The following is a 13,246-nucleotide window of genomic DNA, read 5'->3' as shown; positions in this document are numbered from 1 at the left end:
TTAAGGAGGGCAGAGAACACAGGGTGGTAAACAGAGTAGGAAGCAGACTTGGGATAGCTGGAAGATATAGTCGTTGTGGAACCAGAGATCTTGAACAAGATGTACAGTTTGTGAGTCTCCGGATGGCAAAAATTGGAACAAGGCTGTGGGTGGGGGCTGAGTAATCAAAGCCAGGGTCAAGGAGTATGTACGAATAATAAGAGTAATGGCAACTGGCTGGTTAAAGTGTAAGACACTGCATCAAGGAGACCTTTACGAGGAAGCAGCAGAGTTATGAGGTAGAAAGCCAAAATCAGGAACCAGGTGACTTGGAGATGGAAACAGCAAAACAGAGTAGAAAATGAATTTCACTGGACACCATGAGCAGTGGTTGATAACTGACTATATGGCACTCAGTTCAGACTGAGTATGCTTATGTTATTTCCTGTTGTGCCAGGAGCCATACCCAGTGTGAACAGCCTGGGACTTGAAGGTGGAAACAGGTAATCGGGAGCATTGAGCTCAGATGGAATGTGTGGGCATGAGGGAAACAATGGCTTTTGGCAGTGAAATTCTAACAGCTTGGCTACATTTAACATAGGTGCTTAAAGTGTTTATTGAAAGAATTATTCACTTTTATAACATAAATTTGTTACTGTGAAGCTCAGAAGTATATGATGTCACGCTTTCGTTTTACATTGTTTAAAATAAGTAAAGATGTAACTTCTCTTGTTTTTTTTTTTTTCTTTCTCCAGAATATGCCAAATCCCCACAATCTTCCAATAGTGGCTGGTTGGAAAAAATACCCGCTTTTTTTTGGTACTGCTGTGTTTGCTTTTGAAGGCATAGGAGTGGTAAGGATTTGTTCTTTATTATTGTTCATAAAAATTTTAAGTTAACACAAAGATTTATGTAGTCAGACTACATTTAAGATGCACTTTTCTTTTTTGTTTCTATTTTCTTCATTACCAGAACACTATTTGCAGTTTGATAGGGTAGACTTGAATTATAGTTTAGTTTAGATGATTTTTAATGTTTTATTAAGGAAAATTTCAAGCCTGATATAAAATCTTGAGAATAGTATGATGAACTCTTGTATAAGCATCACCCAGCTTTAAAAACCAACTCATGGCCGACTTTGTTTTATCTGTATTCCATCTACTCTGCCAAGCCCAAGTTACATTCAGACAAGCCCCAAACATCATATTTTATAGACTAGATGATTTGAAGTGGATTGAAATTGTTACAAAGTTGCCATTACATAGAAGAATCAAATATAAATTCTCCCTTTAGATTTGCACATGTCATATTTGTTTTGAGAAATGATAATATCATAAAGCTAATACCAAGAAATACAAGTACCCTGAGGATTCTAAGATCTTAAATATTTCCATTCAAGATGCTTCCAGTCTATTTAAAGCCTGAAATGTGTAGATTTGGGGAAAATAGAAGATTGCTTTCTGCTCTGCAGCGTATGTTCCATTGTCAGATGGTTTGGTATAGGAGCAAAACCACTTATACATCTATGCGAACTACAGATGAAATAGATCTACAAGACAATTTTACAGCATTTTGCTTGCGTTCCTTGTCTCTCTGAATTCTCCTTTAGAGAATTCTCACATATTCTTACAGTTCCACTTATCACTGTTACAGAAATAACTGCAGGTTTTCACTTATGTCTTTAACCAGCAAGCTCTAGTTAACTATTGGACATTTCCAGTTAAGTTGTTCCTCTGACATCTTAAGTTCAGCAACTCCAGAGCACTACATAGACTGTCTTATCTAAAACCAGCTTCACTTTCTCATGTCCTGTTACTTTCAGGTTTTTTTTTTTTTTTTTTGCAATTGCTCAAGCTTGAAACATTGGAACAGTTCCTTTCACTTTGCCCCTGGTTCCCCCATTCCATCAGTAATGAAGGCATGTCTGTTTTTCTTTCCTGTTTCCCCATAAATGAAAATACATTTGAAACACCCAAATGCTATCTAATGTGAAGGAGCCTATCTAGATATGAAGGAGCCTATCTAAATGTGAATTTCCTTCCCTTTCTCCTTTTGTAGCCACACCAGCACCATTCTTGACTGTAGCCCTTTATTTCAGGTCTGGATGATCTTTACAGCATCCAAATTATTCTCTCTTCTGTTAACCAGTTAATATTCCCATATGGACCTATCACCTCAAAAGTGGAGATATTACTAGAGTTATTATCTCATAGTGTTATTTTGAGGACCACATGAGATGCTGCATTCAAAGCATCTAGAAAAATACCTGGCAGGGGCTGGTCCAAGATGGCAGTGTAGGAAGATCCGGAACTCCCCCCTTCCCAAGGACACACCACGTCAACAGCCACATATGGAACAATCCCCCTGAAGAAGAACTGAATGCTAGCTGAAGAGTTCCTCCACAACAGAGGATGAAAGGACCCCATCAAGACAGATGAGGGAGACAGAGATGAGGTTTCACCAAAAACCCCATCCCCAGTGCAGCAACCCAATATAGGGAGCTTTTATCTGAAGAGCAAGGGGTTTGTGACCCACATCAGGCATCCCAACCCTTCAGACCTGCACTGGAGAGACAAGTCCCCAGTGGGGCTTACATCCGTGGGATCCAGAGGACTGTAGGATCTGAGAAACTCCTTTTTAAAGGGCTCGCATATGGACTCACTTGCCCCAGAACCTAGCATAAAAGCTGCAGTTTGAAAAGTGCCTAGGCTATATGTGGAGGAGATTTTATTTGTGAATCTTAAAGAATCTTCTGGAGAGGCAGGGACATGTTGGGACTTTCTCTGGGGATGGAGGCACTGGTGGGCACCATTTTGGCAGTCTCCCTCTGTGATGCTGGCACAGGATGACACTCAAAAACACAGCAGCCTCCCTCTGCCTTGCTAACAATGGTGGTTGTGCCCTGCCCCCAGTGCTATTCCCCTGCCATACTAAGGCTGTGGGCAAGTGTAGTCCACACAGGGGACACCCCTTGATCCCTGGCCCTGGTGGCTAGGAGGTTTTATGTTCCAGGGCCCCATGGGACTGTAACAATGGGAAAGACTGTTCTTGGCAGGCTGCCATGCCCAGGGTGCTGTACAGACAGTTGACTGAAATGTACTCCAGTTTGTCAGCAAAAAAAGCTTATTTACAAGTTCTGAAGCTTTAACCTGAGGGACAGGCTTCAGGTTTGCCATGTATCTTGAGGCTACCAAAGCACTCTGAAGGAACACAGGGAGACACTGTCTTGTGCTCTCCCTTGGCCTTGCTACAGCCTGGTGGTACCTCCCAGAAAGGAGCTTAGAGTGTTGTCTGAAGCCTCAATTTTTGCAACTGTTATCCAGGGGACCCCTCCAGATCTCCTACTCTAGAGGCCAGCAGGGTTAACAATTATAGCCCTACAGACTGTATATTTCCATACTTTAAACGCTGCTGCCCAGGAATCTGGCTTTCAACTGTTCTGAAATTTAGTACTGACTAAAATCCCCACACTGGAACACTGGCAGGTCTTGGCACGCCCTCAACAACTGTAACTTCTCAAGATTAAATCAGGCTGCTTAGACAGTCACAAAGGTTCAAGAGACAGCCAAGACCTAGGTCAAGGTTGAATGATGAAGTTCATCTCCTACACAAGGTCACTCCTTCAGGACTGGGAGATGTAGCTGTTTCAGTTAATACACAGAAACAAACACAAAAAGTCAGGAAAAATGAGATGGAGGAATGTGTTCCAAATGAAGGAACAAGACAGAACTTCTGAAAAAGACCTTACTGAAATAGAAGTACTCTATTAGTGGGTAAGAGTTTAAAGTCATGGTCATAAAGATGCTGATGGGATTTGGGAGAAGAATGGATTGACACAGTGAGAACTTCAACAAAGAGAGAAAATATAAGTGCCGAACAGAAGTCACAAAGCTGAAGAACGTGCTAACTGAGCTGCAAAATATACTAGAGGGGTTTAGCAGCAGACCAGATGAAGCAGAACTCATCAGTGACCTCGACGACAAGGCAATGCAATTCACCCAGATGGAGCAGGAAAAAGAAAAACAAAAACAAAACCAAAAAACTTTGAAAAAGTAAAGTTTAAGGAAGCTGTGGGATAACATCCGGGAGAATAACATTTGCATTATAGGAATCCTCGAAGGAGGAGAGAGAAAAAAGGCATAAAAAATAACAAGGAAGTAACAGCTGGAAAATTCCCTAACCTGGAGAAGGAAACAGACATGCAGGTCTACAGATAGTTCCAAATAAGATGAACCCAAAGAGACCCATACAGAGACACATTGTAATTAAAATGTCAAAAGTTAAAGAGAGAATTTTTAAAGCAGCAAGAGAAAAACAACTTGTTACCTACAAGGGAACCCCCATAAAGCTGTTAGCTGATTTTTCAGCAGAAACTTTGCAGAACAGAAGGTAATGGCATGATATATTCAAAGTGCTGAAAGGAAAAAAAAAAACAAACCAAAAACTTATAACCAGGAGTACTCTACCTGGCAGGGTTGTCATTTGGAATTGAAGGAGCTCTTAAAGTGAACAAAAGGGTGAGCATGGCCATCCTTGACTTTTCCTGATCTTAGAAGAGAAGTTTCAGCTTTTTATTGTTGAGTTGGTACTAGCTGTGGGCCTGTCATATGTGGCCTTTATGATGTTGAGTAATGTTGCCTGTGTACATACTTTGTAGAGTGTTTTTATCATGAATGGATATTGAATTTTATAGATGCTTTTTCTGCATCTGTGGTGATGGTCATTTGATTTTTTTCCTTCATTTTGTTAATTTGGTGTATCATGTTGATTCATTTGTAGATGCTGAATCCTCCTTGCATCCCGGGAATAAATCCCACTTGATTGTGGCGTATGATCCTTTTAATGTATTATTGAATTTGGTTTGCTAATATTTTGTTGAGGATTTTTACATTTTACATCTGTGTTCATCAGGGATATTGCTTATAATTTTCTTTCTTTTTCTTTCTTTTTTTTTTTTTTTTGGTATCCTTGTCTAGTTTTGATATTAGGGTAATGCTGGCCTCATAAAGTGAGTTTGGAAGTGTTCCCTCCTCTTCAGTTTTCTGGAAGAAGTTGAGAAGGATAGGTATTAAATCTTATTTGAATGTTCGGTAGAATTCGCTTGTGAAGTCATCTGGTCCTGGACTTTTGTTTGTTAGAAGTTTTTTTGATTACTGATTCAGTCTCCTTACTAGTAATCTTTCTATTCAGATTTTCTATGTCTTCAGGATTCAGTCTTGGAATTATATATTTCAAGGAATTTATCCTACTTCAGTTTATTAGCATATAGTTGTCCATTGTAGTCTCTTATGACCCTTTGTATTTCTGTAGTATCAGTTGTAACTTCTCTTTCATTTCTGATTTTGTTTATTTGTGCTCTCTTTTTTAACTGGTGAATCTAGCGAAAGGTTTGTAAATTTTGCATGGCAACTATAGGCAGTAATACTTTATTGCATATTTGAAAGTTGCCAAGAGAATAAATCTTTAAAGTTCTCATTATAAAAAAAATTGTAATTTTGTATGATGATGGATGATAACTAGACATGTGGTGATCACTTTGCAGTGTATACAAATATCAAATTATTATGTTGTACATCTGAAACTAGTATAATGTTCTATGCCAATTTTATCTCAATTAAAAAATGGTAAATCGTAAGTACTTGGTAAATAATTGCTGTTATTATTTCTTAGTGTCTTTTACTGTATGATCAGATCACCTGGCCAGAACCTCTGAAGAATTGTCTAAAGTAGCTTAACTCTTCAATTAGCCTTTTTTTTCTTTTTTTTTAAAGGTTTTTTTACATAATAAACATAACTTACTCATCTCACAAAATTGACACACAGTAGATACACATGGATACAGAAGCAGTTATGACATGAATATACATAGGTTAGTATGCACACATGTATTTCCTAGCACCATCAGATAAGAAGTCCTATTTGCAGAGATACACAGTCACTACAAGCCTGCTCAGCACCCAGATCTTGATTTCTAAGTACCATTCTACAACAAAAGAACGAAATTTCCTTGGAGAAATGGCTGATGCTGGGGCTGAAACCAGGAAATTCAAGATGAGTCTGGAGTGTTTTGTAGTGCCAAAAAGTATGGAAGTGCTCAAAAAACAAAAGAACAGAGGCGTGTCAAAGGACTACAAGGAATACGAGAACCTAATGGGATTCACAATGACCAAAGCTGGAACAATATGAGCAACAAAATAAATAAATGCTTTGGATTCATACCCAAAGTATAAGACAATATACATGAATGCATACTAGTATAAATGAGCAATTAAGTAAATTTGTACATAGAGGGATTCCCAAATCACTTATGTAGGTATTCCTCTCCGGGAGGTGTAGCTTAATCCCCCCCCAGTCCCTGAATTATGGGCCGCATTTAGTGACTTGGCTTCCAACAAGCAGGGTATGATGAGAAAGAAGAAAAGACCTTTACAAGCAGAGAAACCTGGCAAACACTGCCGTAACCAAGTGATCAAAGTGAATTTCGCCAGTGATAAATCATGTTGATAGTATGTGTGATGAGAAGGGCATTTCACTTCTGTGGTATCTTATTCTAAAATCTATAATCCCAGTGTACAAACATCAGGCAACATCAGACAAGCCCCAGTAGAGAGAAATTATACCAAATATCTAATCAGTACTCCTCAAAACTGTCAAGATGATGAACAATGATAAAGGATTGAGAATCCATCACAGTTAAGAGAAGACTAAGGGGACAGGAGATATGGTGACAAAATGCAATGTGACATCCTGGAAGGGACCCTGGAACGGAAAAAGGACATTAGCGGAAAAACTAATGAAATCCAAATAAAAATTTGGAGTTTAATAATATACCAATGTTGGTTCTTAGTTGTAACAAATGTACTTTAGTAGTATAAAATGTTAACATTAGGGGAAACTGGTCGGGTGTATGGGAGTTTTTTGTTTGTCTTTGCAACTTTTCTGTAAATCTGAAGTTATTCCAAAATAAGAAGTTACTTACAAAAATCTGACTAAGGTTTTTGTCAGTAAAATACTATTTGTCAGTAAAATACTATTTGTCATAAAATACTAAGGTTTGCTTAGTAAGAGCTGATTTCAGACCTTTATAAGGATTTAAAAATCTGTAGTGTAAATAATATATATAACACCAAGAAAAATATTCAGTGATTTATTATGTGTTTTTTAAAAGGAAATAAAATTTGCATATAAACTATAGAAAGATTAATTTGTGTATATGTAAGACAAGTATATATGTATACTTGTGTATATATAAGACAGATCATTTTAAATGACTTGTATTACCTACATTCTCTTTGTAGGTCCTTCCACTGGAAAATCAAATGAAAGAATCAAAACGCTTCCCCCAAGCATTGAATATTGGCATGGGAATTGTTACAACTTTGTATGTAACATTAGCTACTTTAGGATATATGTGTTTCCGTGATGAAATTAAAGGCAGCATAACTTTAAATCTTCCCCAGGATGTGTGGTAGGTGGACCTGATTTTGTTAATCCTAGCTTGTATACTCTATAAATATAGCTTACCAATGTTTGATGACAAAGATGTATTTTTGGATTTATGGTTTAAACATTTAAAATTTTTTTGTGATTCCTTATTTGTATAACCTTATTTGTGATTTCTTATTTTATTGTGATTTCACAATCTTCAGAGACCATCTAGTATATTATAGGTCCTTTTGAGATTCTTTGAAAAGATTAAAAATTATAGGATATCCCACATTTGAGTAAAATATCAAAGTAAAACATGGATTCTTTTAATATGGACTCACTATAATAAAAATTGTAATACATGTACTTGATGCCAAAAAATCCAACACTCTGGGTTCCTGATAAAATAACCCATCACTTATGACCCTCACTATTTTACTGGTAAGCTTTAATCTTGTACGTACCCCAAGTCCTTTCAGAGCATAAGTAGGACACATTATAAAAATATAATATGGTGCATCTTAATATTATCTTAATATTAGAACCGTATTCTGCAAAATGAAGAATTATATAGGATTTTTCCTTCTTCCAGAGATTGGTCCCTGGAGATTTTAAAAGCTATTGCTAGTGATGACCATGTAGACGTGCACCCTTATTTATAAAATGGAAGGTAACTCCTTAGTTTTGATAAATACAAAGAATAAATTTTAAACTGCTGATTTAATTAATGTCACACTGCTCAGGCTGCTTGGATAGAAGTCTGTGAAACCTGAAATGTTTTAAAATATTATATACTCTGGCTTTCTGTTTGTACTTTGGGAGTTTGTCTACCATTCAGTAGACAAGTCCTGGGTTTTTATTGGAGTTGAAAATGTTGTAAGACCAAATGCATATAGGAAGTCATTTGTGGTAGAAAGAATATACCTAGAATAGTTTCCAGGCTGCACAAGGGACACACATGCAGTGTGTTTATTTTTTAAAATTATAGTTCTGCTTTAGCCATGACCCATTTTATAAATGTATTTCAAGATGGAAGCATGTTGTTTCAAATGTTATACGTTTCTTTCAGGCTAGAGACAGGACTACAAACAAGATATATAATTTTAAGCATTTATTTCATTAACCTACATTATAGTTGATTATATAATTTTGTTTCCTCCAAATACGCCTCTTTTTGTAACAATTTAATATGGACTAGCAGCTTAAACAGCTTAATATAAGAATCAGGCTAAAAATTATGGTATCATAGGTCCTCTTTTCAGATACCATATAATGAAAACAGTGATATCTTTCTGCACTTAGAATAATATTTAGAATAAATCTTAAGAATGATTTTATACAGGGGTGCTTGGGTGGCTTAGTCATGATTTCAGCTCAGGTCATGGTCTCATGATCGAGAGTGTGAGCCTCACATCAGGCCCTGTGCTCATGGCGCAGAACCTGTTTCAGATCTTCTGTCTCCCTCTCTGTGCCTCTCCTCTGCTTATGCTTGCTCGCTCTCTCTCTCTCTCAAAAAAAGATAAATAACTGTTAAGAATTTTTATAAATAAAATTGGCGACTTTCAATGTCAAAACTAAAATATAGGTGGAAACAGTCTCAGAATTCTTCCCAGAGAGAAGGGACTGAAGTGGGAGCACGCACATCAAGTTCAGATGTTCCTGTCCCCAGAGAGTTAAGAGCATGGTGAAGGAACAGTGGGAAAGATGAGTAGGGAATGCTTCTGGTATTCAGTAAATCCTGTGGGAGCGATACTGTCCCTTCAATAGTTCTATTTAATCCTTCCCTTTTTCCACATCCCCTTCCTACTCTCACCTTATCCCTAATTGCTATGGCTTTACCCTTAGAACAGAATTAGTTGCAAGTATTGATTAAAAAGGGACCATTGCATCATCATTTCTATTCAAGAAAGCTTAGCTAAGTCACCCACTTTTCATTTAGAAGGAAGGCTAGTTACACGTATTCTAAGAAACAAAGATCTGAGAGAAAACAGAAAGCAAGTGAAGATATGCTATTCACCTTTAGAGAACTTGTGTTAGGTAGTTCCTTCTCCTTGTGGAGATAAGCCTTGTGTGGCCTACTGTCCATTTCGTTATGGTCTCTGCAGCTGGGACAGTTAAGATAATAGCCAAGACTGAGAAAGACTGCTGAGGAGATGCTTGTCTTGTTATAGTGATAGTCTTCTGTAAAAGGAGGAGTTTGGACCGGAATGATCATGGGATTATATCTAAGATTTTTTTCTTGTTGTGCTCTGTATGAGTCTTTTCTTTTCCTTCCCTGTGCTTAGGACGATACAGGCCTAGGAAGTCCGAGAATGTGCAGTGTACTCATTACTGTCGGTATAAAAGCGGATGGCTGTCGTAAGAGCCTAGGGAACCCGTAGCTGCTAGCTATGAGGAGCTGTAAAGGGCTTTTGACGTCATGTGACTTAACATTGTCAGAATTCATAATGGGTATTCCTACAAGAAAATATTGCATTAGAAAGCAGCCCCGGGATAAAGAAAGTATGAATTAGAGAGGCTCCAGGTTATTAACTATTTATTGTTTGAGGTGACATCTTTTAAAACTAGTTATGAGTTGTATTGTTCAGTGGATCACATTTAGATTTTTAAGCAAAGAATGTGTCTTAGAGATGATAATTGAGCTAAAATATAAGCACTGTAAGGGCAGGAACCCTTCATCTTTTAGGCTGATGATGTATCTCCGTGATCTAGCACATTGCTCAGCATTTAAGAGGCCTTTGGTAAATGATTGCTAAATAGGAATTTAGGTTTAATAGCATTTCCCACGTTACCTGATAATATAACCAAAGCACCACTACTAGTCCTAGTTGAGTGATGTTTTAGCAGTGTATTTCCAAGACTTCTACTAACGTAACCCAATTAACAGTGGAGAGAAAAAGACAAAAGTGTTCCCTTGGGAGTCTTGAGACTAGACTTGCCCAAGTAGCCTGCCTCAAGCATAGTATCAGCTCCTGCTCTGTTTACATAATCATAATCTTGATGTTGCTTTTTGTAAAAATAGTTCTCCCTCCAAAAAACCTTTGAAACTGGTACTTCAGAGCGACCCACTGTGTTTAGCCCATCCTCTGAGAACCCCCAGCACACTGCCACCCAGGAAGGAATGTGTCCTCTGAAGAGCAAAGGCACAGTGCAGTTGCAAGCAAAAGAACCAAGAGGAAATAACCTTTTCATTTAAAAACACTATACAAGTGAAGCCACCATGATAACATTACACAGGCCATAAAAGGATGTTTCTTTTTGTCTGGATCGATAGGAAGAATTTTTCATATCACTTTATGTAGATTCTGTTCTTCACACCGTGGTCCCAGGGGTTGACATAAATTGCTGTGTAGTACTTTAACTTCTAGACTCTTCTTACCATCAAGGAGGTCCCAAATAGGAAAAGTGTGCATGAAATTAGCCTGAAGAAAATACTGGAATATGGAATTTGGCAGACGAACAGTATTTATGTTGGAGCATGGATACCACATTCATTGTAAAATCTTCCTAGATTACATGTCTCTCTACCTCCTCTAATAGCAATTTCTGGAATGTAAGCCATCAGGTGAAGATTTCTAGTCAATGTTGTAAGGGAAGGTGTGAAGATTTGAGCATCAGTGGTGGTAGAACAAGTTCACAAGAGGACTTAAAATAGCACAGAGTATGTATGTGGGTTCTGTCTTACTGCGTCCTTCTGAGTGATGGTATATACATCATAGGAACAAACATCTTTCTCTTTGTTGCGGTTTCCTTTGTTCACTTTTGTTATGTTGCTTGCTTTTTACTAGCCCGAAACACGAGGTCTGTTCCATACCCCTTCACCTTTTCCCCAGCACAGTTACCGTGCCTTCTTATTTGGTTCCAGTTAGTGGCTTTTTAACTTTTCAAACTAGAACCTATAGTAAGAAAGTAAAATGTTTTATAGAAAAACCATCATAGAAATAAGTGTATGTGCGTCTGTGTGTATATGCGTTTTTGTGGTACACACCACCCACACACATGTAAATAAATGAAATAAGTATAAGGCTAAATAAAAACACATATTTTCTGCATACAGTGTCCCCTGATATTCTCTATTCCAGTCTATATATTAGGAAAAAACATATTCACAACTCACCTCACCCAATTGATATCATAGCCCCTTTAATGGTTCCTGATTAGAGTTTGAAAAATCCTGGCCTAGAATAAATTCACATGTTACTCATTCATTCAGCACACATAGCACTTCCACTAAATATCAAGGGTATTAGGTTTTCATACAAACAAATATTGAGAAGCAGGAGGGTGCTTCTGCTGTCCCACATGTGGCGTTCTTTCTGAAGCATGTATTGGATAGGAAAAATTCAGTTAAAAAAATAGAGAAGAATAATTGGGGCACCTGGGTGGCTCAGTAGGTTAATCATCCAACTCTTGATTTCAGCTCAGGTCATGATCTCATGGTTTGTGAGATCGAGCCCCTTATCAGGCTCTATGCCGACAGAGTGGAACCTGCTTAGGATTCTCTCTCTTTCTCTCTGCCCTTCCCCTGTTCATGCTCGTGCTCTCTCTCTCTCTCTCTCTCTCTCAAAAATAAATAAATAAACATTTTTAAAAAATACAGAAGAACCATATAAGAACAGGGAACGCATAAGGCAGGCATTTTGATTTATTAAGATAATTGAACTGGTACTTCATTTTCCTCCCCAAACAGAACAAACCCCAAGTCTAAGCCCATGTTTGTAGCATACCCAAGCTATGAACATGAATATTCTGGGAAATGAAGCTGACAAGTAATGGCAGGTAATCAAACCATGTCTTAATGGATCCTACCAGGCAATCAACGGTTTGAACTCTGAGGAGCTTGTTACCTACAGTGAAAATATTTAGGCAGGAATGGACTCACCAGAGGGCACGATAAAAAAGCAGTAAGAGAAATAAATTTAAGAAAACTGGAAAAATAAGATTCATATATCCTAGACTAATCCCTCTGTCCTCTCCCTCACAAATTCTTTTTTTTTTCCTCATTACACTTTTTTTTTAATGGGTGTCAACATTCTGTGACAAATTTAATTATCTTTTTGCAATATTAAAGTTGCCTGTAACTGGGAATCCTGGCCTGCCCAAACTGCCTCTGACTTTCCTCATCAGAATGACTGTTACTAATTATATTAAATTCAAAATGAAGGGCATTTCACAGATACTTAATTGTATGCCTTTTATGTACTAGGTATTGTTCCAGGAACTAGTGGTGAACAGATGAAAAATCTCTTCCTCATGATACTTAGTTTAGTGAATATGCTCTAAAAGTTGAGTGGTTTACATTATTCAATCTAGTTGTGAAGAGTAAATAACCCTTGTCTTAGTTTTCAGCTTAGCATGAGGTGAGGTTCTTGGTAAGGGTTGTAGCTAGTCCTCAGACTTGTCTCTTCTTAACAGAACTAAGCTCAGATTCTTTTTTTTTTTTTAATATTTTTTAATGTTTATTTATTTTTGAGAGACAGAGAGAGGGACAGAACACAAGCGGGTGAAGGACAGAGAGAGAGAGGGAGACACAGAATCCGAAGCAGGCTCCAGACTCTGGGCTGTCAGCACAGAGTCCAACGCAGGGCTTGAACCCATGGACAGTGAGACCATGACCTGAGCCGAAGTCGGACACTCAACTGACTGAGCCACCCAGGCGCCCCAGAACTAAGCTCAGATTCTTAACCTGAGTATCACCAAGGGTATGGGATGGAAAGTGAATTATCATAGTCATCCCAAGAGTAGCTTTGTAGTCAGCCTTGAGAGAAAGACAGTCAGTCGGCAGCTTATATCCCAGGTTGGCTTTTCAAAAATTTTAAGATATTCGTATCTGTAAATT

The 13,246-nt window shown here is 37.9% G+C and overlaps 1 protein-coding gene across 2 annotated transcripts in view; it reads left to right on the top strand.

The window, feature by feature from the left end:
• Positions 1-13,246, top strand: part of SLC36A4 (solute carrier family 36 member 4) — a 38,130-nt gene that overhangs the window by 13,236 nt on the left and 11,648 nt on the right. For both annotated transcript variants that reach the window (XM_040489609.1, XM_040489610.1), the window contains 2 exons: positions 735-833; positions 7,278-7,447. In XM_040489609.1, coding sequence (XP_040345543.1) covers positions 735-833; positions 7,278-7,447 — 269 coding nt within the window. The remainder of the gene's footprint in view (positions 1-734; positions 834-7,277; positions 7,448-13,246) is intronic.

The sequence above is a fragment of the Herpailurus yagouaroundi genome, unplaced genomic scaffold, assembly GCF_014898765.1.
Source record: "Herpailurus yagouaroundi ecotype Mexico unplaced genomic scaffold, PumYag 180, whole genome shotgun sequence".
NCBI lineage: Eukaryota > Metazoa > Chordata > Mammalia > Carnivora > Felidae > Herpailurus > Herpailurus yagouaroundi.
Note: the sequence above shows the minus strand (reverse complement) of the source record. Positions and strands in the feature narration are given on the sequence as shown.